General features: G+C 57.0%; 1 protein-coding gene across 1 annotated transcript in view; it reads right to left on the reverse strand.

Moving 5' to 3' along the window:
- The window catches only part of Prdm16 (PR/SET domain 16), a 302,219-nt gene that overhangs the window by 37,795 nt on the left and 240,062 nt on the right, over positions 1-24,362 (reverse strand). Inside the window, exon 4 of the mRNA XM_042701904.1 lies at positions 3,471-3,605. Within this exon, the coding sequence (XP_042557838.1) occupies positions 3,471-3,605 (135 nt within the window). The remainder of the gene's footprint in view (positions 1-3,470; positions 3,606-24,362) is intronic.

The following is a 24,362-nucleotide window of genomic DNA, read 5'->3' on the forward strand; positions in this document are numbered from 1 at the left end:
TGGAGGAAGCGCTGAACCCCCACTGACTTCTACCAGGTGGGTCACCTGGAAGCCTTTGTTCCGGGGAGTGGGAGAGCCATTGGCCCCAGAAGGCTGTGATGTGCCCTTGGCCGTGGGCCAGGTAGACATCACAAGACACCTTTTGGGGCCCAGGCTCAGGCCCAGGAGGAAGCCGAAGGGACATGGCGGCCTCTGCCGCGGTGTGCTGTAAGGAAAGGGCCGGGGGGCCTGTGGGAGTGGGTGAGCCCCTTCTCATGAGGTCACGTGGCTTCTCAGGAGACACTCGGTCGCAGAGGTTAGGAGGGGACATGGCCCGTTAGGTGGGGATCATGGAGAGTAGTCCCTCTGGGGTAACAAAAGCCCAGGGAGGTGGAGGAACCCAAGCTGCCCCAGGGGCACAGACCCCGGCCAGCCCTGCCTGGGAAGGGGGAGAGGGGACCCAGTGAGCTGCTCTTCCGGGCGGAGGCAGGCCCAGTCCAGGTGAGATCTGGGTGAGCACGTGTGGATCCTGGTTAGTCGGGAGCTGCCCAGAGCCGGGGGGGGGGTGTCAGAGGAGAGTCGCTGTTAGTTCCAGGGCCTGTGTGAATCACAGCACCACGCAGCTAGAACCCTCACCAGGTCAGAGAGACAAGACTCCCTCCCATGGCGTTGATGTTCAGGTCTCTTCCAGGACATCAGCAGGCCTGGCTTTTGAGTTTACCCAAGTCCTGACCATCACCAGGAGCTTCCCAGGGGGACCAGAGCCCAGGTCTCTAGTCCACCTGCTGACCTGAGTCTTCAGTTCAGCCACCACTCTCCTCTGGGGATTGTGGCTTCCAGAAGTTTCTCTTAAGATGCTGAGACCCTCTGCTGCTTTTTTCTTTCCTCTGACAACAGTGACTGAGGTCATGTGTCTGGAACTTTGAAATGAAGTTGATGCCTTTCTGACTTATTCGCTGTGGTAAATACCACTCACAGACCCAACACTGACGATTTTGTGCAGTGCAGACGTGCAGGTACGGATATCTTGCCTTCAGTGTGGAGGAGTGTGTATGTATCTCATGGAGTTTCCTGCCCGGGCTGGCTTTGAACCTTGATCCTCAGATCTCAGCCTCCTGAGTAGCTAGGATGACAGGTGTGAGCCACCAGTGCCCAGCTACAGTTGGCTTTTGCACTCTCAGGTATGTGCGTGTGCGTATGTGTGGATGTGTGTGGTGCTCATAACTTCTCAGACATTCTGGTAAAACCCCCTTGGGATGGTGGAAATCTGAGGAACTCCATTAATACTGTAATGTTTCCTCTTCAAGGAGAAGCCTGTCTTCAAAACCTTTTTTTTTTTTGTTATTACTATTTCTGGCCAGGTTTAATGTCCGCCCCAGAGCAGGGCAAGGCGGGCTGCTGCGAATGACTGGTCAGGACCTGGGTAGCAGGGCTTTCAGTGGGGGCTGCAGCTGTCCAGAGAATCAGCATTTGGCTTTTGAGAATCTATTGAACAACTGGTTTGAAATCTACTATCTCTTCCTCAAAGTCACATCATTTAACCAGGAAATATTTACTGAGACTACACTGGTTTTTCATATAGTGAGTTTAAACGTTATTATCCAAAGACTTTGAATACATCCTCATCAATGGCTCGTTTTCCTCAGATGACCAAAATTCAAAGGCGAGATCTGGGGTTCAGAAGGAAAGGCCTGATGGCTTCTAGCAGTTTCTGACCCATGCCTGATGGCGATCTGCAGCCACGGCCCTGGCACCCAGCTGACCACCACCAGGGGGCACACTGGTGTCCCAAGGACAAGCAGCGCTGGGGGGAATCCTATGTGGCTTGGCCAGAATCTTAAGTGTCCCACAGCGCTGGGGTCCGGGTAAGGGCCTGTCTTCTCTCAGGGGAAGGGAGGGAGGGGACAGGAGGAATTTCTGCCTTTGGCTCTTTAAGGTGGCATGTGGCAAAGCTTCAATTTCCTATTGAATGTGTAAGTGTTATTCTGCCCATGGGCCTGAACTGGGAAGAACTCATCCCACAAGGCCAAGGTAGAGGGAAGCGCAGAGGTGCACAGAGGCTGAAGGCACCCAACATGACACCAGCTCAAGGGAGCTCCCAAGGTGAGCACAGAGCTCAGAGCAGGCCGGGGGTGGGGGGGCAAGTTGGGAATGAACTGGATGGACACAGCAAGGAGCACAGAGCATTCCCACCCTGGTCCAGACGATGGAGCTGGACCCAGACGCTTGCATTTGGCTCACCCATGGAGCTCTAACAAAGCCTCTGAAATGTGCATTTGTAAAACAAAGATCTTTGAAGACAAACTTCTCTTTGAAAAGGTTATTAATCTGCGTGGTTTCCACAAGGCTTGCTGCACAGAGGAGCCTGCTTTCCTGCTTCCGTGTGGGCCGGTTCTGATGAACATTTGTTTTCTAAACCATTAAACGTGCATCCTTCGCTGCTCTCCACGCTTGCATTCGCCGAAGCCCTTCCACTTCCCAGCCCAGGGCCCCGGCTCGCAGTAGACCTGAACACAGGTCTGCTCCACAGGGCAAAATTTTGGAAGTCAGCATGGCCTAAATCTAATTCTTCATACAAATTTCATTTTCATCTGGAGGCAGAAAAAGGTGTTTTTTTTTTGAGTTCTGTTTTAATGTTTAGGGTGCGTCTCTTGCTTTGATTCTGCATTATTATTATTATTTACAATCAGGAAGTTTCTCTTTCTTCCAGTTTTGGGACTCTGAGAGCCACTGAGGTCCTGGCCGCAGAGGCAGATCCACAGCCCTGCCTGGAGACAGACGGGGTCCTGTGTCCAAAGGTGTCACTGCCTGGTCCAGGATGAGCCCCAAAGGGAGGAGACTCAGCCCCTGAGAAGGTAGTACCGGCAGCCCTCGGAGGCCAGAGGGCCTCCCCTCGGGTTAACTCATTGCAATTTTAAATGCAGAGTATTTCTCTAGTCAAGAGCCTGAACCACTTTTAATAGCTTGCCTGGACTATGAGAGAATGTGGCCTTTGTAACGTGGGCTCCATGAATGGTTTGAAAGCACCGGGACTCCCCCCGCCCCCTGCCCCATGAAACTTCACACACAGGCCCAAAGATACAGGCAAGAACAAACTCTGCTGCTGGGGGTTAGGGCCCCCAGCACCCCAGAAGAACCCAGTGCTCTGAGCACACAGCACAGAGAGTCTTCAGCAACCCCTACATGCTTGAAGATAAAGAAAGAGTCAAAGCAGCAGGGTACACTTTGCCTCCTGGGGTTGGTAGAACGCACACCGCTCTCCGGTCAGCTGTGGGTCTGGGGACCTGCCCAGCCGTGTTGGCTGCAAGCCACAGAGCTCCAGGTGCTGACAGGTTTTCATCACAGCCACACAGCCACCCCTGCAGCACGACAGGGCTGGACAGAAGACCCTGGCCAGGGCTCAGGCTGTCTCTCTCCTCAGTGCCCCCATCCACCTTGATGCAGCATCCCCAAGGACAGCCCTGGGGGACAGAATGCCTAACCAGACCTACCTGCTCGTTGACCTGACACATGGTGAGGTTCTGGTCATTACAGGAACATGCCACACGGATGTACTTGAGCCAACTGCCGGTCCCTGCCTGGTGAGTGTCCACACAGAACTTCTCACTGCCCAGGTCTTCAGACATCTGTCAGAGGGGAAATAAAGCAAACCACGGTGAGAGGCAACCCAAATGCTACAGCTGCACGCTGCCCAGGTCCCGAAGACCCAGAGTGAGGTGAGAAGTCACATGTGACTTCACCCCCGCACCCCACGGAGCGTGAGGCCCTCACCACGCAGCCTACCTGTGCCCCGGCGCCTTTGGGAGAGAGGTAGGGGATGGCCCTTTCTGCTCTCACCTAGCAGATCATTATCCTGGTCAGCAATAGCACGAGTCTTTAGCCTTGTGGGAAAACTCCCCAGCAAAAAACGGTCCCAAGTGTGAGAAAGGCAGAGGCTGCTGGGCTGAGAACAAAGCCCTGTGCCAAGGACACAAGCCTGTGCTGGGCTAGAAGAGAGTGCTTCTGAAATGAAAGGTGTTCCTGGGTGTGCAGCTGCATCAGAGCCTGTGCACGCATGTGCGTCAAGGTGTGCACGCTCACCCCTGCAGGTGCAGGCTCACACCAGCTTGCACATCACCCTGCGAGAAAGCAAGCCATTTCGCGTCCTTGAAGCCGGGAAGTTTCTGTTTGACACCTGTGGCCTGCACATGCCTAGCTTTCCTGCGCTTCCCTTCCTCCCCTGGCTCCCCCCCCCCCCCAGCTTGGCTTTGCCTTGCTCTTGTGCGCTGAGCTCTACTTGACAGCAGGGCAGGATGGCTCAGGCTTGCTCTCTGATCTCACCCTGCCACAGAGAGTTTCTGCAGAAGCTGCTGGCCTCACAGGCCTTGCTTCAGAATCTGAAGGTGGCACACAACAGCACCAAGCAGGCAGTCAGGAGGCTGGCCGCCACCTGCTACCATATCCTGTGGTCTGGCAGGCTAGGTTTTCTTGTAGATTGGGAGGGAGGTTGGTGGGCAGGATCTGAGGCCGCTACCACACTGAGTCCTAGAACGTAGAGCGTGTGAGTCCTGCCGTGCAGGTGTGTCCCGGGAACAGCGTGCACGTGTAGCCGGACATTTTCCTGTATATAGGTCCCCAGGTGTAACCCGGTGTGCAGATTAGACAGGCAGGTGCATCCTAGGGCAGATGCGTCTGGTGCACAGGTGTGTGTCTAGGTGCACAGGTGTGTCCTGTGGGTGGGTGCATCCAGGTATGACCACCTGTGTCAAACATGCAGCGGTGGCAGGTGAACAGGTATGCCTCTATGTAAACAGGTATTTCCAGGTGGGCAGGGGTGACTGGAGAATGAGTCCAAAGGACCTGGTGAAGGCTGGGCAAGGAGGCAGGCAGCGCCTCACAGAGTGGGAGACGGCTCTAGGCACTGTGGGCCTCCTGTCCCTCCTGTCCCCTGGGGTCCTTCGGAGTGCTCTGCTGTGAACAGCAGGACCCGGGGGAGGCACTGTCTCCCACCTCCAGGTCTGGGAGTCAGGTGCTCTGGGAAGAAGTCAAGGAACCTCAGACCATCCCTGAGTGGCCAGGGCTCTCCTGGCTTGGGACTCAAGGGCAGTGGCCCTCAGCAGGCCCAGGAGCCGCTGCTGAGCCCGGCTTTGTCTCCACCCAGCTGGAGCCTGTGGGCTCCACGGTGGCAGCTCCTCCTCAGCCACAAGCTTCTGGATGTTCAGGCCCAGCTTTGCGAAGATGCCTGCAGGCTGACCTGGAGCGGGACTGCGGGCCCTCTGTGCTGACAACCCTTGACCTTTCGTAGACTTAAGTGTGGTGCCAGACGGCATGGGGCAAACAAGGAGAACTCGCTCTGTCCCTGCCTGTCAGCCCCGGGAGGCTGCTGAGGAGCGCACCATGGCTGCTGAGCCTGCAGCCCCGTGCGGGCAGGCCCCACTTGGCCACAAGGCCCTCTGCCCTTCTGCTTGGGTTTTCCCGGGTAACAGACCCACTGGGGTCAGTCAGTTCAAAGCAGTGAGGAAGCACCTGGCCTGAATGCCCTGCCTCTGCATCCCTGTCTCTTCCCGAGCCTTGGGCAGAAGGCCAGGCACCTACACCACACAGGTAGCTGAGGGTCTTCGGTCTCTTCCCTGCTGACACTAGCCATGGGCGACTGACTGAATTACTGACAAAGCCTGGGCAGAAAGGGGTGGGCAGGAGGGACTTGGATATAGGAAGACCTTCCAAGGCAGAGGGGCGCCCCTGTGTGCCTGCCACACGCTGCTGGCTTGCTCCCAGGGCCTCTGCAGCTTCTTCTGGGGGCAGCCAGCAGGTTCTCAGCAGCTCCTCTTACTGAGGAAGTGGCAGGGAACGGAGATCATGCAGCCATTTCTGGGCTGGGCAGCTGCTTCTCTGTGACTTGGGTCAAATGACTGAGCCCCTCCAGCCCCTCGTCCCCATCTTCTGCTTTGCCCAGGGTCAGTCCGCAGGCCTGACCGCTCTATGCTGGCTATGGACAGGCCCACAAAGCACCTGCATGTATGTCAGAGGCTGTGTGTGTGCAGTGGGTGGAGAGAGAAGAGGACACAGAGTACTAACAGGCCTGGCCCTGCACAGAACGCCAAGCCCTCCCACTCACGATCCTGACTTCCCCTCAACATGGGACTACCAGCTGTGTTGACACAGTGGGCACATGCTGTCCCTCTCTGAGCCCAGGAACCTGGCAAGGGCTAGGCCACCTTCCCAGGGGTGCCAGGTCGCAGTGGTGCACCTGCCCTTCCCCCGGCCCGCAGCCTCTTCCCAGCCCCTGACCCTGAGTCTGTCACAGAGTGGCGTCACTTCCTGCTGGCCAGGACACCAACGCCCATGAGCACTTGAGCTCTAGCTCCTGGGCAGTGAGGAGGAGCCTTCTGGGGTCCACACGTGTCCTGTGACAGGAACCCGCTGGGCTCTGGGTGCTTCTAGAAAGAAGAACTGGGGATGGCCGAGCCAGGGTGTGCCCTGTGCAGCAGGGCACAGGCTCAGACAGCCAGGGCCGGGGACCTGACGGAGGCCAGGGCAGGGTGTCAGCCCCCTTTCTGATGTGATGAACGCCACATCCAGCCACATCTGGGAGGCGGCCACTGCATGGGCTTGAGCTTTGACATGAAGCCACACAGCTGTGAGCTTCATCTGGGAGCCACACAGGAGGCTGACGGTTAGTTGGGAGACCAGAGACACGCATGGGGAGGAGAGTGGGCCCAGCGAAGGAGGCGGCCCAGCCTGTGACGTCCTCTTGGCCTGTTTTGTCAGGCACGTGGCTCAGAGGGCGTGGTGGCTTTGGGCCTGCACCTCCATCTAGACCCACAGTTCAGCTCCCGGCCTGGTCTCCACCCCAAAGCCTGCTTCTGTTGGGGCCAGGCCTCGGGAAGCCCAGACCCTCTGATGAATCTGCTTACCCCCAACTTGGCCTTTCAGACCCCCCATGTCCCCTGCCAGTGTTCCCAACTCATAAATCAACCCTGGCAGAGGCTGAGCTTCGACGCAAAGGGATGGAGAGACTGTCTGAACCTTGACAATTTTTGTTGCACATCATTTGAGGTTTCCGGCACTTCTACATCATGGCTCTCCGCTGGGCTGGTTCTTTCATGTTTCGCGGGCATGGGCAGTGCCGACCCCGTCCAGGGTGAGCACGCAGGCAGGAATGGCCCTGCATCTGTCATCAGCTCCCCTAATGGGCTCTGAGCAGGCGGGAGGGAGCAGGGCCTGGGAGTGGCCCTCTGGGCCCACATCCTACAACAGCAGCGTGGCTCCCCACACCCCACACGTCTGCACACGGCTCTGGCTGACACCCACAGCTCTCTCCAGTGAGGCGGAGCCTTCTTGCCCGTCCCCTTCTTTAAGGATCCACAATTGATTCCGAGCGACTGGCCTGGCTGCAGAGTCTTGTGGGTCACTTTTTTATGATTAGGTGCACGTGTGTATGCATGCACACACACACACACACACACACACACACACACACACACACAGGGGCACATGTACCCACACTAGCATAGACACACAGGCACATGCAAAATGGCTACACATGCACACACACACACACACACACACATACACACGACAACGGTTAGGATTTACGGCATTCACAAGTAGCTGAACAGAAAGTCCATTCTTGTGACGGGAGAAGGGAAGGCGTTCTGGAAAACTCGCCAGTGCGGGGTGGACATGGAGCCTGGATGAGCTCATAAATCCCCATCCTGACGCTCGTTATAGCCCGGTGCTGACATGGCCAAGCGCTGAGGAGAAACGTGTCAGCGCGATGGAGTTGCACGGCTGCCAGCAGACAGGAGCGGGGCAGTCCGGTGAGCGGGCCTGGGGCCCACCTGCTCAGGCTGCGGCGGGGCGGGGGCTGGAAGGGCAGGTGGGAAGGGGGGAAGGGATCAGGGAGGAAGGAGGGATGGAGGGAGGAAAGGAAGGGGAGAGCCAGCGAGTGAGCGAGCGCTCTTCTTCTGAGGCTGGCTTCTAGAAGAAGCTAGCTGGGTCTCCCTGACTTGCCCTGGGTGGCACTGGGCGGTGGTATGGCTGGAGTCGGGAAGGGTCAGGGTCTCAGAGACCTCGGAGCACGGCCCAGGATCTGGAAGGCTCTGTCGTCTGACCAGATGAGAGGGCCCGATGACAGGGATGGTGCTGTGATACCTGAACTCTACTCCGGGGATACCCGGCTGTGTGTGGGTCTCAGGCAGATTATCTTGGCTCAGGGTCAGGCTGAGCAGCAAGTTAGAGGTCCCCGGATCATGGCGCTCCTGGGGTGCACACACATCTTCTCAGGGTAGAGTTCCTCTCTCATACCAAGGCCACGCATAGGCCTCCGAGATGTTGGGCAAGGACTTCAGGATTCACAGATGGTCTCCCCAAGATACAACCTGGAACCACAGATCTCTTGGGGTGCAGGCCTTGTGTACTCAGCCAGACACCCAGACACCAGGCCCTGCTCAGCATGCAGCTAGTTCTTCTCGGTTCTCTCTCTCTGGCTGCTCCTTTGTGTCCTTGGTCCCTTCCACACTGTTCGATCGACGTCTTCCCTCTCCCTCTCCCTCTCCTCTGTGGGCTGAGACTCCACCTGGGAGGGTGTCTTACACACTTGGGTCTCCGGCAAATATCAGAGGGGGTGGAGAGGAGGGGCCAGGCAGACCTGGGGTGCAAGGGCTGGTTCTCACTGTCTCTGCAGTGGCTGGTCACTGGCCCTTCCTGTGACTTAGATACAAACACACTTCAGGGTGAACTCACCCAGGCCTGCCACTGTCCCCCTGTGGCCTGTTGCTCAGGGGCGGGACTTCCTTTCCAATCATTGACTGGTCCCCCTTGGCATGGGTGGTTTGTCTTGTCAGTTATGGACTAGAGCTCTGACCCATACCTGCTTTCCCTATCTAAAGCGAAATAAGGAATGAAACGCAGACTGGCACATGCAGCGGCCACCTGGCGTGAGCAGCCGGGGTCACAGGCGAGCCATCTGACACTGGCTGCTCATGGGGTGCTGAGGACCCTGGAGGAATAATGAGCCGGCCCTGCGGGCTCACTGTTGTCAACTGCTCCTGCCTCGAGGTCCTGCCTCGGTTTCCCTTTTCCGCACGAGACACAAACTCCAAGTAACAGTTGTCGGTGACTTGCCAACAGGAGCCATCAGCCCGGGCCCGGACCCTGCTCACGTCTACTTGCCACAGATGGTCTCCAGCAAGGCATCGTGGGGTCGGCCTTGTCCCCAAGGGGTCACGAAGACCCTAGTCATGGGCTCCTGGCTCTTTCCTGCTTGAAATCTCCCCTACCTTCCTCTCCGGGGCCCAGGCCTCCATTCCTGGCGTGCTGAACCTTCCTCGCTCCCAGGCCTGCTGAGTGGAGGCTACCTGGGGCGGTGGAGCCCCTTCCACTGCGCCCCCTTGCTGGGCATTGCTGGCCGCTTTGATGACAATGCAAAGCCAGGATGTGGGGGCTGAGGCTGAATCTGCTGGGAAGTGAGCCAGCAAGACCCTATGGAGCCTCTCACGTCGAGAACTCCAGAAACAGTGGGAGTCGCCATGCTCACGGGCCCAGATGTCAGTTCCTGCAGAGGCTCCTGGCCCAAGGCGGTGTGGATCTCTGAGTCACAGTAATCCAGGCACTCTTGGGAGATGCTGGGCAAAAAGGCCCTGCTCACCTGTGTGTACCCCGGCCTTGTGACGGGAGGACCAAGACTGAGGATGGCCTAGGGCTGCTCCCAGCATGCACCAGCCCGGGGTAGCGGGTCTTGCACCTGTGGCTGTCCCTCCAGGCCACACCACTGGCAGAGCTGTGTCGTTAGCAAAGGCTGGCGGTCCAAAGTCCTCCAAGCTCCCCTGGTGCGGGTCCACAGCAGGGCCTCTCCTTCCCCACCTCCCCTGAGGGTCTCAGGCCATCTCCGATCTTGGCTGAGGCCAGAGCCTTGACCCAAGTCTCCGGAGGGAGGAGGAAGGGTCACGGGGCAGTTGCATGGCCACTGTTGCTTCTTCTGTCCATCTGGAACAGTGCTGACCCAGTTCCAATGTGACCAGCTCCAACAGTTTTTCAGACCTAAACTTGCCTGAAGCTGTGCGAGGAAGCAGTAGAATTCTAGAGCCTGGACGCTGCTTGTTGGCAAAGCTTCGCCTGACCTTCTGAAACAAGCTGCCTTTGCTTTGGTCTGGGTTTTGATCATAAAAGAGCTTAAGAAAAACCCTTTACAACCCCAAACCAAATGCCTGTGGCTGCACCCCTACCCGGGTGAGCGGGCCGGGTCTGCCTCAGGAAGCCCCTCCTCCGCATGGAGGCCAGGCCGGGAGGTGTCAGCTACTTTCTCTGGCTCTGAGATGGTGACAAAGTACAGAGCTTGTGGGCGCGGCAGCCCCTGCCAATGCATGCGGGAGAGCTCCCCACAGACAGCAAGCCGTGGCACGGTGGTGTGTGTGTATGTGTGTGTGTGATGGGGGTTCAAAAATAGCAGGCACGTGGTTTCCAAGGCCCTGTGGGAGCAAGACCTTTGGGTGTTTTTTGGGTTTTTTGTTGTTAGACAAAGGCTCCCAGAGTAGACACCCAATGCCCCGCCATGGCAGGCTCTCTTCTTGTTGGGAGATGCTCCTGCCTGATGCCCAGTGAGTCATCTGCACCTTAGCACACAGCTTCAGAACGGGGTTGCTCAGGACCCAGGGCCTCCTAATCCTTAGATCCTCTCCCACGGCATGGCTGTCCACCACAGCCATCATGTGCGGCACCGGGACAACTAGAAGATGGGTCCCAAGAGCACTGATGCCTCCCAGCAGAAAGGGTGATCAAGCCTTCCCACCCCGAGCTCCCAGCACAGGGCTCCCAGCTACGCCCTGAGCTCCTCTGATCTCACCCTTGGCCAGCCCCCCACCCCCACCAAGGCTGTGATCACCTCTGCTTCCGTCAGTGGTGGCTGCTGATCTTGGTGACCCCAGTCATTGGGTCCCACATCTCCCCCAGGGACAGCCACCTTGGAACCACATTTGACGATGGGGAAACCAAGGGACAAAGGAATCCAATAATTGGCTGGAGATGGCAGAGCTGAAAAGGGGCAGATGGACTGGGCAGCGGGCACTGGCTGCTCTTGTCAGTATTTACTGTGCATCTTGTCTCGTCCTGACTCACTTCTCCTTTACTGGGGGATGGAGGCTCAGCACAAAGGGTGCTTCTCCAGAGCCTCCTCCAGAACAGGTGTTCAGTTGGGACTCACTGAATATCTCCAGGAATGGGCAGGCGGGCGGGCGGGTGGGTAGATATGTGAGTTGGTAGACAGGTGATGGGTGGGATGAATAGGTGGACAGATGCGTGTGATAGGTGTGTATTTGGGTGGATGGATTTTGAACAGGTGGGCTGATGGACAAATAGGCGTATGTAGGCTATATGGACGGAGAAATGAACCGATGGGTTGATGAGTGTGGATTTGTGGGTTGTAGCTGGCTGGATAAGGGAATGGATGGCTAGGGGCTAGATGGACATTGGGTGGGTGGGTAGAGAGACGAGGGCACTGGGGAGACAGAGGGTTTGAGGAAGGGGAAGAGTTGTCCCACGACCTGCCCAGCCCACAATGGCTTCCTCAGCTGCCACAATAAAACAGAAGAGCTGTAGTTTGGAAGAACAAAGGGCACCTCTCCTGGGAGGCTTCCTTGGCCCCTCAACCCAGGGTGGGCTCACTCCAAGAGGCCTGCCCAGCCCCCACCCCTCCCGGGGGAGGCCCTGCAGTGACCAATCCTTCTCCACCTCACGTCCTTCTCCTCCCACAATAGCAGCGGCCACAAAGGTTTCCTATGTCTGAGTCCCAGAGCCAGGCAGCCCCGATAGGGTCAGTGCGTGCTTAGGAAATACGAGACTGTGTTGGGGGGCTTCAAGTCAGCTGAGAACGCCCAGGAGTGCCCCCTGTGCTTGCTTTTGCGTGCTGGTCTCTTTTCTCCTCTGCGCTCTCTAATCTGGCCCTTTTCCTTCCCTCTCCACCTTGGGTTCTGTGAAGGCCCTGCCAGTCCTTCCAGTGGCCTTCCCTTTGGTCACCAGAGCCGTAATTTGTCTCAGATCAGTTACAGAATCGTTGTGCTGAGTAATGTTCCTCACAGCACAGTGCAACGGAGACCTAGCTCCCCAGAGCCACGGCTGTGGCTAGTCCGTGGGAGCTGGCACACAGTAGGGGCCTAGCCAGAGTCCGCACACGGCAGAGTTATATCTGGTGCCTTCCACGGCCCTGACGCAGTGCCTGAGAGCCCGTCCCTCTTCCTCCTCCCAGGGGCTCGTGGGTAACAGAGCAGCCAGTGACTCACCGCCTTTCGTGTCAGCCTGATGTTTTGAGGTCAGCTCTGGGAAATAGCTCAAATCTCAACAGGCCAAGTTCAAGCAAACACCTTGCCAACCCCTACAAAAGCACAGTCCTTGCTGCTCTTTGACATACAAAAATGGTCATTGGCAAAGAGCTTGGTGCAGCCCATGTTGTCTTTGGAAGTACTAGAAATAGCCAACTCTAGTCTCTCGCCGGAGTGGGCCCAGGTATCTGTGCAAGGAAAGATGCGGGCCAGGCCCCGGCCTTTGTTTTGGCTTTACTGAGTGACGAGCATGCTTTTCCTCTGGGTGATTTATCGTGGGTCTGCTTCCCACATTGTTTTTCTGCCTGGAACTCAGCCACACCAGCTGGGTGAGCCGAGAGGGGCCCAGGATCCACCGTCTATGATACGCTTAGCCGACCCGCTTCATGTAGCCAACAATCCCAGAGTCCGATGTGGAGCCTCTAAGACACAGGAGATGGTGACGCGGAGTTGGCTGCGAACCAGGGATCCTGGTTAAAGCTATACATGGAGCCCATCCTCGGCCGTGAGCTCAGCCTGAGACATCTCCCTGGGGATCCAAGGTAGCTTCCTTCCCACACCGGGTGGTGGGTCAGATGGGCAAGTCTGGATGACTCCTAGACAGGGGTGTGGTCAAGCAGCCTTGAAAAAACAGATGGAACCAACTGACCCCACAGCGCTCCTCTTTCCCTGTGTTCTAGCCTGCGGAGGTGGATGACAGTTACCAAAGGAATGAAATGTTTTTTAAGTCTTCGCCAGTCACGTCCAATGTCTATTGGAACCCAGGAAATGGGATGGAAGAGGGGTATTACAAGCCTAGTCACAAGAAGCCAAAATGATCTGAGCACATCTTCCAGCCTTGTGGGACGCAATGGACCCAGTTAGTTACCCAGCATGTGAATGGGGGTGTCTGGGAGCCATAGGACATTTCATCCGGGTCTTTCTATGTAGATTCTGCTAGGATATCCCCACCCCACCACACACACCAGAAAAGACAGATGGAGAGGTTACATTGCTTTTTCTCCCTCAAGGAGGCCTGGAGATCAACTTGTTCTGCAGATCTGTGTTTACCAATGGTCTCAGGATGTGAAGGGAAGTCCACAGAAAAAGGAGACAGCACATGGAGCTAGAGCACCCCCTGGCTGGTGGTGAGTGTCCCTCAGTCCTCACTGTCCTGGGCTGGGGCATTCTCCCAGGATGGCCAGACTGATGCTTCTCTGGAGGAGGACCCTCTCCCCTGCCTCTCAGGGTAGGTGCGGGGTGGGGGGGGCAGGGAGGGAGGAGGGAGGCGAGGATGCCGTGCCTGGGGACTCTGGCGGGCTCTGGATCCGGTGGGGGACACCCAGGGTGCCTGTCCTAGTGGACGACACCCCCAGACTTCCCTCCAGAGACCTGCTTTCTTTGGCTGTGGCTCCCGAATGGGAAATTCGATCTCAGAGTCCATGGGTCAGGGCTGACCTAGGCAGTGACCTGTGGTTGGTCCATCTCAGCAGTGGCTTGGGGTAGGCCTGGAAGGACAACAGGTCTTTATTTATTCCTGGCTGGTTAGGAGTGTTCACTAAGCCAGGTTCCACGTTGCACACACCTCCTCCCCTCTGGCGGGCTGTTTCCTAGAAGGTTTTCTGCAGGTATCTGAGAAGGTTCAGCCCTTTGCTGTGCAGAGACCTAAACCACAGAGCAGCCTCTGCTCAACCTCTTTCTCACAACACATGCCACTTTCATTTTAAATCACCTTTGTTGGGTTTTCCTCTCTAGACAGTGAGTACTATTGTGCTTGGGGCTTTGTGCCTGGGAAGCTGGTGGTCTACTGTCGAGCCATGCCTCCAGCCTTGTTTTGAGGCTGGCTATTTTGTAGATCATTTTGGAGTCTCATGAATTTTTCTGCCCAGGCTGGCCTCAAATTTTGATCCTCCACATCTCAGCCTCTCATTCAATGCCTGTGCCGCCAGAACCCAGCATAAAATAATTAAAAAAACAGAAGCAAACACTTTGATTATTATTCTATCACTTCTTCCCCAAGGGTGTGGAGGTGTGGAAGATAAGCTTCTTTTAATATGATATCCTACTTTACTTTCTAAAAGCTTAATGAAAAATGTAGCAGAACCCTCACATTTAAAATAACTGCCTTTCCCACCTACTCTAGCAAGTCACTGAAGTCTCAGAAGCACGCACAATAAACTTGGGAGTATAATTACCTTAAAACACACGACTTCCGCCGGCCATAGTTTACACTTGCATATACAGTCAGCCTTCATTATGCCTCAGCTCCCACGGCTGTGGGTTCAACCGACCATGGGGAAAAATACCCCACTCACCCCAAAGTGTGCCTGTACTGAGCCTGTACCGGTATTTCCCTCGCTCTCATTTCCTAAACAGTACAGCGTCACGGCTGTTGGCATAGCCATGGCTCATCAGGTCCTCTAAGGGTGATTGGTCCATGGAGGGATGTTTCTATGGCAGTTTCTAGAACCAATTCCCCTTATTTGCAGAGAGATGACTCTTTGCTCCAGTGGAAACAGACATTCTCTCAAGAGAACAAGAACCACCTGCCTGCATGCACGTCTCTGAGCAGCAAGTAGAGACCTGGAGGAAGAGTCGGGCAAACCACTCCTCCCCATCCCAGGCTGGCTTAGGTTGTCGGTGTGCTGGGCTTGGGGTCAGTGGAAAGGTCCCTTCTAGGGGGGTCCCAGACCTGCTCAGCCACAGCGCGGGGCTCGTGGTCAACTTTTCTCTTTCCACCCACGCCAGGTCTGGGGGAAGCCACGCCCACACACCCAGCTTCCTCTGCCTCGTGGGCCGTGGGGACCCCTCCCTGCCACACCGGGAGGGCTCAGCGGCGGCGGCCACCTCTGCTGGTCAGAGCACAAACACTGGAAGACGCTCACACCTTCTCCAACCGGCCGCCAACATCTCAAAAACAAAGCCGAGCAAAATAAAGCCCACGTGCAGCCCACTCCCTACGCCTCCCCCTCCCGCCATGCCACAAAGTCTCCTTTGTCCACGGCAGACCCAGGCAGACTGACTGTAGTGTGGCAGACACAGCCACAGCCTGGTCTTATGCAATAGGATGTTAACCACACATTCTAATAAAAAATAAAATAAATAATAATAAACACTGGAGCGAGAGTACAGATCTTTCACGAGACGCCCTAATCATTTTTCTGCTCCAACCTCAGTTTTCTCTGGAGCGGCTCCAGGGAGCCCAGGGTGGTAGGACCGCCGTCCTCTCATGGGGGAACAAAAGGGCTTTTTCAGTCTTCGGGGCTGTCAAGTTTATCCAAATATTCTCAGCTTACTACTAGCCCCTTTCTGAATTGATATTTGCAATAAAAGGACACTTTGTATCTGGAAGTCACACTGGGCCCCGGGCGAGGATGGCAGACCAGGAAACCTGCCGCGCAGCCCCGTCTGCGCTTCCCCGCTCGGGGTGCCCAGCGCGGTCTCCGGCACCAAGAGGCCCAGGGCGGTCAAGGGTGTTCCTGTGGGCAGGAGGAAATGGACGCGGAGGATACCCGCCCTCCCACCGGGCAGCAGCCCTGGCCCCAGTTCTAATTTGGGCCAAGCCTGTGCAGTCTGCCAGCAGCCGCCAAATGTATTAAGTCATGCTCTTGGTCCGGCAGTGGGAGAGAATTCATTCCAGCCGCGCGGAGCTGTGCGAGGCCTGTGTTCTCCGGCTGTCGGCAGGCTGGGCTGGGACAGCCAGCGAGCGGCCTGATTAGAGCCCTCCTGGCCCAGGACAGGGCTATTTTTTATCTGTTCCTCCTCCCTATCAGTCCAGACCCACTCCCGCTGGCAGGCCATTCCTGGGGACGCATGCGAGGTCACGCACATACATGTGTGCTTGTGTGCACAGGCATGTGTGTACACATGTGCAAGGCATGTTGCGTGCATGTGTGCCCCATGCATGCAGACACATGCCACTGGCGCCCTTTAAAGTGATCTCCGTGGCCCCACAAAGGGCATTTCCTTTTACCCCAGCCTCCTCCGAACGGCTCTGATTAGGGCTCATGATAATTCTCATTAATCACCTTGGGCTCCTGCAGAATGGAAAGGAGGCTGCGGTTAAGTGACAGGAGCCACTTAGGCAGTATTTATGTGTGCAGCGGCATCGCGGGCCTGGCCACCCCTGGCCTGTGGCTAACATCTGGCGCTGCCAGCTGCCCAGCATGGATCCCCACGTGTCTCCCCCCCTTATCTGACTTGGGGCATGCCAGGAGCACTTGGGACCCTCACTACCTACGGCTTAGGAGAGGGGTAGCTCTTTAAGGCTTAGGGGCTATGCTATACAGCCCCAAACATGAGGAGGGAGAATGGGGGTTCAGATCTTATGTCAGCCAGGAAGTCTCCCTCCTCATGGCCTCTCCTTCCTTCCCAAACACAGCCTCACACCTCCTCTCCTCTTCCTGACCCTCGGGGCGGGGGGTAGGGGGGGAGAGACCAGCCCTGAGAGGTGGGGTAGCACTTGGCCACCTGTGAGGGCTTGGGAGAGGTCAGGGCCCCACAGCTGAGCATGAAAAACAGAATGTGCCTGCCTGAGTAGCCACCCCAGGTCCCCCCGGGGAAGTGTGGCATTCCAGATGACCATTCCCTGCGGCTCTTATTTTCCTGAATGGAGGCACAGTGAACACACAGCTCTGCCCAGGCCTACTAGCCAAGTGGCTTCTGGCTTGGAGGAATGAATCTAGGTTTTTGTGCTGTGTGTATTTTCTTGGGGGAATCCCTTTCCTTCTTGTGTTTTGCCCGTGTGTGTGTGTGTGTGTGTGTGTGTGTGTGTGTGGAGGGAGAGTGGCAGGATGGAAATTGCAGTGACCCAGCCTGGGATGAGCCTTCTCTGTGCTGGAAGGGGGCAGAGAGGGGCCACACAGGCGTGGGCAGCTGGGCTCACACACAAGCAGCCAGCCCAATGCAGGCTGCTTTCTTGTGCAATAAACATGTCCTGCTCGGGGTTTGGGGACAAGTACCAGGCTTCTGGTCACCTTGGTGGCCATGGTCATTAAAGTTGCGTCTGGCTCTGGCTTCAATAAAACCCACCTGTCCCCTCCCCCGCCCCCCGCAGCTTGAGCGGTGAGGAAGTGGCTGCTAGTCAGCACAAAGTCACACTGCCGTCCAGCCTGCTTTAATTTTGCCCTTACGCCAGGGGTCGCATGCAAGGAGTTCTGGGTCATTTCTAGGCTGTTGCTGGAGTGGGTGAGGGGTGAAAACTGCAGACGTGTGTGCATCCAGGGCCGGCCCTGGACTTGGAGAGTCCTTAGCTCGGTCTCAGACCTTAGGATTCAGGTATCAAGGTCAAAAAGAGGCTGGTGTGTGTGGCGGCAGTTGGAGTCCTCTTCACGGGAACACAAGGAATCCCCCCCCCCCCCCCCCCCCGTCATTAAACCACCCACAGCCCAGGCCTTAGTGAATGTGGCAGCTCTTCTGACCAGCTTTCTGTTTTTTGTTTTTGTTTTGCTGGTGGTGGGGCCTGAACTCTGGGCCTGGGCGCTGCCCCTCAGCTCTTCAGCTCAAGGCTAGCGCTCTAGTGCTTGAGCCACAGCGCCACTTCTGGCTTCTTCTGCTTATGTGGTGCTGAGGAATCGAACCCAGGGCATGCGAGGCAAGTGCTCTACCATGGAGCCACCTTCCCAGCCCCCTGACCAGTTTTCTTTAGCACAGGCTATTAACAAGCTTGCAGCGGCAGTGTGGGAGAAGGTGGCCTGAACTCTTTGCTTCCAGAAATCCATGTGAATCTCAGGGAATGCTGGCTGCCTGCATCTCAGGGTGCATCCATCCCCAGGCCCGAGGCCCGGCAGCAAGGGGGCACTATGGAGGGAGAGCCTACTCGCCCAAGGAAAGATGGAGTTTGCACACGTGTCCAGCGACCCTCGGGGGTGACTTAGTGCAGGGGCTGCTTGTGGCTGTGGACATCTAAGCCAAGTGGGAGATTTGGATCTGTGCTGTTTGAAGTGGTATCTTCCTTTTTCTCTTCTTCCTTCCTCCTCCTTCCTGACCTCTGGGCAGATGTGGCCCTGCCTCAAGGTGGGTTCTGGGCTGTGCACCTGCTCGGGGGCCGCCTGGCACTTGTTTGGAAGGGATGGAGAGATGCATTTCGTGCTGGTGAAATCAAGGCTGGATCTGAGTCTCAGAAATGAAGACATCTATGAGCGAGTGACATCTGGGGGACGTGTGGCCAGGACGGCCAGCCTTCCTGCACTGGACTCGCAGCTCCTCTGGGCTGGCCTTGAACCCGCTGGCCCTGTGCACTCCAGGGACTGTCAGCCGGTGACCCCCTCCACGGGGTGTGTGTGTGCGGAATTCCCCAGAGATGAACACCTTCTTGTGGAATGTTTAATTAAGGCTGATGCAGCAGTCGGTCTCCCAGGGGTGTTGCTGTGTTAAACCAGTTGTCAGTGGGCAATCAAGTCATTCATTAAAGGGACACTTTTCCTGGGGTGCTGGGATAGAAAACTGTGGCCTTGCACCCTGGCCTGAGGTAGAAGTCTCCGGTTTCTGTCTTGGCATTGACCCAGCCAAGGAGCAGTGGCCTCAGGCTGGAGGTCATCTCTGCACAGACTTAGACTTGTCCTCCAACCAGAGAGAGAGCAGGTGAAGCAGCAGCCACCCTCTGGGAACGCTAAGAGCCACGAGGCTGGGGAGCCCCAGCTTTCGTGAAGGGCTTGGTGTGGGCTTCACCCTTAGTGCTGTTCCCTCCTGCAATCTTTGGCACCTACTTGCTTGCCCTTAGAAAGGGATATGTGGGTCAGGTGCTGGTGGCTCAAGCCTGTATTCGGAGCTACTCAGGAGGCTGAGAGCTGAGGATCAAAGCCCGTCTGGGCAGGAAAGTCCATGAGACTCTTATCTCCAATTAACCAACAAGAGGCTGGAAGTGGAGTTGTGGCTAAAGTGGCAGAGTGCCAGCCTTGAGTACAAGAGCAAAGGGACAGCACCCAGATCCTGGGTTCAAGCTCCAGCACTGACACCACATCGATCACAAACTGTGTGTGGCTTCCATAATCCATGATGAAGTTGTTTCTCCCCCTGCTTTTCAGGGAGTGTGGCCGCCACCACATCCACCATTTCTACAAAACCCGCCCCAGCCAGCCATCCTGGAGTCTCTCTGGGCCTGTCTCTACTTGCCTTCCAAGGAGCCTCCTCAGCCTCTCGGTGTGGAAAGGCCTCCATCTTAACTTCTTACCTCTTCTTGCCTTGCATGGCTGAGCCTATAATCTTTTTTAACCTTCTTCTTTAACTTCCCTGAGCCAGGGGCAGAAGCATCTGGGGGCAACGCCTAGGAGCAGGCAGACAGGCCTCATGTCTCCACACCTCTGCCCAGTCCAGGGTCTTCAATCAAGTCTGTTGGTCATACCTTCAAGAACAGGGCTGGGTCCCTAGAGCCAGCATGAGGACCCGGGCCAGGCTGGGATGTCCCTTAGAGGAGTCTGCCCAGGGGACGGGAAACTGCATCTACCTCCAGATGGCTCAGAGACTGGCTGCCACCCATGCCCCTCTGTGGCAGTACCTGTGGTCAGTTATTGCTGCTGCCAGCAGCTGCTGGGCCTCAAATCTGTTCTTTGCTGTCTACTTGGCACCTCTCCCACAGCTGGAGGACGCTCCCTTCGCGTCCCCACACCCCGTTGGGATGGGGAGGGTTTGGTGCTCCCAAATGTGCTCCAGCCTTCATGAATAAGAGCGGACTGCCCTCTAGACACAGAAGATGCCTGTGCTCAACAAATCTTCTTCGCTTTGAGCCCACACGTGCGGGGGGCTTCTCTGCATGGGTGGTGGGTGGGAACAGGGCAGGGCGTCCTGACTGCCAGACAGAGCCCGCCGCCTCCAGCCCCGCTAGAGGAGCAGAGGCGGCACGGGGGCTGGAGCAGGCCCAGGGACCCGGGACAGAGCCCGCGGGCTGCAGGGGGACAGCAGAGGCGTGGTTCAAAGGCGGGCCGGAGCCTCTCCGGGAGCATCTGAGGCTTCTCACAGCGAAACCGTGGGGTGAGGAATGTTGTCTCCTCAAACCGTCCCCCACTTCAAAAAGGCTTTCAAGCCGTTCAATGGCGCACTGTTCGCAGACACTGTGCGATTGTTCCGCGCACGTCTTCACTCAATCACCCACAAGTGGCTCTGTTGAAGAAATGAAAGTGTCCGCAGCCCCCACCCCTGCCTGGAGCCCCCCCCTTCCCGCCATGCAGCGGCACCGCCACAGCTGGCTTGGTGTTGGTGACTTTCCAGGGAGGATCCGCTCTGAGAAAACGAGGTGGCCCAGGCTGCACAGAGCCGGGGAGAGTCGTGCGTGGAGCAGGACAGGCAGCTCCGCGGAGGCTCCCACCCTCACCCTGGGCGCCACGGTGAAGCCCTCTACTCATCCTTTGAGTTCTGCTCAGAAGCCACCTGGCTTTCCTCCCGTCTCCTCCAAGAACCCAGGGGGAGCATCAGAATGGCGGCTGGCTCAGGGCATGGCCTCCTTCTCCTCCGGGAGTGAGGGTCTCTCAGGGTGTAGGACCAGGGCCTCTCTCTGGTCCTTGCGGGCAGGACTGGCAGCCCAAGGTGCAGGTCCAGCCCTGGTCACCCAAGATGGAGACACGCCCAAGCCACCCCTGTGATTTTGGGCTCGGTTTCCGGCTGAGGACCTATGTCTTCACGGAGGGTGAACAGCTCCCAGAGCTGAGGTGGCCTCTGGGGCAGGATCTGGGGGAGTGAAATGTCCGGGGGGACTTGCTCCACTTGGGCCAACGTCTCTTGCATACTGGGCCGCAGAAGAAGAAAAGTCTGCCTGTCCAGAAGTCACTGCACACATATGGCCGGTGTTAAAGCTGCACGTCCAGGAAGGCAAACAAAAGAAGTGCTCGATTCATTCACCCGATCTCATGTGACGATTAGGGACAGGGACTGTGGCCTGCTGATAGCTCGCATGGAGTTTCGATCGTGCCTACCCGTTTGTCCCCAGCCATGCGTGGCCTAGCTGGGGGCAGGGGACACCACCCCAACAGGCAGGCTGCCAGCCTTCTGTGAGGCGCTCGGGTCCTGAGTCAGGCGCCCAGCCCAGACGCAAGTCCACTCAGGAGGCCCCGCTGTCTGAGGGGCCACACGCGGGCCACACGTGGGAAGCCCTTGTCTGATGCCGGCTTCTCCATAAACATCACTTTGGGGCGAGCGCGTTGTGTCTGACGGGCTGGTGCCTGATGCCCCCGTGCCGGGGCTGCTGCCGACAGACAGGCTCCACGTGCTCAGCCCGGCCGCCCGGGGACGGGGCGACCCCACCCCCGCCCTGGGAGGAGAGGAGTGAAGATTGCCAACGGTTTTCTAAAGAACTTCACGAGACGGCCCAAAGAGACGGAGCTGTGACTGCGCATGAGGATAAACAACGGTGACAGGTGGAGGCTGAAACCCGAACTGCAAAGTAACTGCAGACGGAGATTCGTTACAGATGGCGCGGACAGGCCTCTCCTCGGGAGACGGCCCCGCGTGGCTTCTGACTGGGGCCTCAAATCCTGCCGGGGGTGCCTCTTCCTGAAAGCCCGGCTGCAGCCCTGGGCCCAGGGGACACCCTCGCCAGTCTGAAATGGTAGCTTCTGTGAACTCTTGACACTCGGGGCCGAGGGGGGGGGTGACGGGCCTGTGTGGGGAGGCTCGGATTTAATTCGTGTTCCTAGTTCTTTGTACTTGGAAAAACAATTCTGCATTTAAATGAAGCATATCACTACCTACGAACCTTACTTACCTATTATCTATATCTATTTATATCTACCTATCTACCTACAATCTATCACCTATTTACCTATTATCTGTCTCTCTATCTACCTATTTATTTACCTGTAATCTATCACCTTTTTACCTATTATCTGTCTGTCTACTGGCCTAATTACCCATCTGAAGACTCCACTTTGCAACAGAGACTGAAGCCAACCAGCTGCAGAAGGACCCGGGGTGACCGCACGAGAGGTAGCAGTAATAGCATTCTCCCCTGGGTTGTTCACAGGGGAGTCGGCCCTGGGTGCTGTCCATCCCTCAGATCGGGCCTGGAGTAGCCTGCTGTCCTCCCTTGGAGTGACTCGTCCTGCACAGAGACTGTGTAGACGAATAAGAGTGAGCCCGGAATCACAGAGACTGAGAGTGAGCCGGGAATCACAGAGAATCTCACGCCCTTAGAGCACAGCACCACTATACAAAGGCAGCAAACGTCTGTTTGCGGGGAGCCCGCCTGGCTGGCCAGGTCTGTAGATTTTGTTGTTACTCTGTAGAGATGTCCCAGGTTGATGAGCAGGGACTGAGGGAAGGGAGGGGCTGGAAGGGTCCAGGGCTCTGGGAACAGGGAAGGAAAAGGCCAGGCGTCGAGCAAGGCAGGTATCCAACCATCATACCAGTGGACACTGTCTGGGAAATTCTCGATGCCTCCCAGGCCTTTGGTCCTGTCTGGTGGCCATCAGTGCCCGGCTCTCTACCTCCAGACCTTCAGAGGGTCCAGAGAAAGCCCCTGCCAGGGTCTGCTTGGTAGGTAGGATGAGCCTGCAAGGCAGAATTGGGTGTTTTGGGGTGACTTTTGTGTGCACAGGGTGAGGGACAAGTTGCCCTCCAAGGCCAAAAAAAAATAGCCAGTGTCTATGATGTCCTGTGGCTTGGGTGTCACGGCTGTAAGAGTGGCAGTGTGGGATGGGAGCCACACCACAGGCCCATCTGCCCATCTTCCTCAATGGCTCATTCCTATGCTAGCCACAAGCCCCACCAGAAGAGCCTGGCAGGGCTGACCTGCCTCAGGGCCTCCTGGTCCAGTTGTGGGCACACGTCAGAGGTCTTGTGATATTGAGACCATGGTCAGCGCAGGCAGGGCCTCTCCACCTCTCCTGCTGCGAATGTTTGGGATGGAGCGTCTGCGTCACCTGCCATGAGCACTGGGTTCGGGGCCTTGTCTCCTGTGGGTTGCTATGCTGGGAAAAGTAGCATGGCCAGCAGGGGCCGTGGATTCTTACTCCAGACCTTGTGTCCCCCGCCCAGGGAGTGGCCCAGGGAGGCTGGAGCAGCCTCCTGTGTGTGGGCACTGTGCAGGAGGCTTCCCGCCCTCACGCTAGACTTGGGAGTGGACACGAGCAGCTGGCGAGCGTTCCTCCTGCGAGGGGGACTGAGCACCGTCTGTGTACTGACCACAGCCCCCAGGGGAAAATGCTGCTTCCTGGGTCCAGGGAGCTGAGGAGGAGAGGGTGTCCAGGGGCCTGGAAGACTGGCATGGGGCATAGGAGCTATTTCTCAGGCTTTCCCCTGGTCCCTTGGTGGGACGTCCCAGCCCATTTCCTGTGGCCAGGGGGGCACCTGGGATCTCCGATCTGTGATCAGGCAAGGGCTCAGCATGGGTGAGAAGACGGCTTTACTCCAGGTGTGTCCAGCTGCCCCCAGACCTCCTCCTAGAGTGTTCCATGCAGCAGCACAGGGGTGGGTGGCCTGCCTGGGCCTGGGGAGGCATTTCCCTTCACCGTCCAGCTGGGAACACAGGGACCCCGCAGTGTGTAGAGGGACAGCGTCTGCCTGCTAGGTGGCGGGTCACTCGGCGGCCAGGGCCAGCCCCAGACACCAGCCGAGCCAGGCACCTGGCCTTCTTCCTCAGCTTGGCTGCAGAGAGGTTGGCCATCCCATATCTCTCCGAGGACCAGGGCTGAGCGGGTGCTAGGGCTCAGGCTCGGAGACACTGCTGACAGGCCGGCTTTGCATCTAGACAGAGTGTAGGCTGGCGTGTTTGTTCCAAGTCCACTGACTCAAAAGCTAGACTGTGCCAGGCGCCGGTGGTTCACGCCTGCAATCCTAGCTACTCAGGAGGCTGAGATGTGAGGACCATGGTTTGAAGTCATCCTGTGCAGGAGAGCCTGTAGATTCCAGTAAAATGCTGGAAGTGTAGCTGTGGCTCAAGTGCAGGACACCAACCTTGAGCAAGAGAGCTAAGGGAGAGGGCACAGGTCTTGAGTTCAACACCCAGTCCAGCACAGAATAACACACACACACACACACACACACACACACACACACACACACAACCCATAAAAGTAACAAGTAAAAGCGGGCCACTGTGAAAAGACTGTTTTCCGACTCTGTGGGAGCAGGAGGCATCTTGATTCTGAGTGTCTTCTCGGCTTGCTGGTCTAACGTGGG

This window comes from Dipodomys spectabilis, unplaced genomic scaffold, assembly GCF_019054845.1.
Source record: "Dipodomys spectabilis isolate Male_0828 unplaced genomic scaffold, ASM1905484v1 ptg000299l, whole genome shotgun sequence".
Lineage (NCBI taxonomy): Eukaryota > Metazoa > Chordata > Mammalia > Rodentia > Heteromyidae > Dipodomys > Dipodomys spectabilis.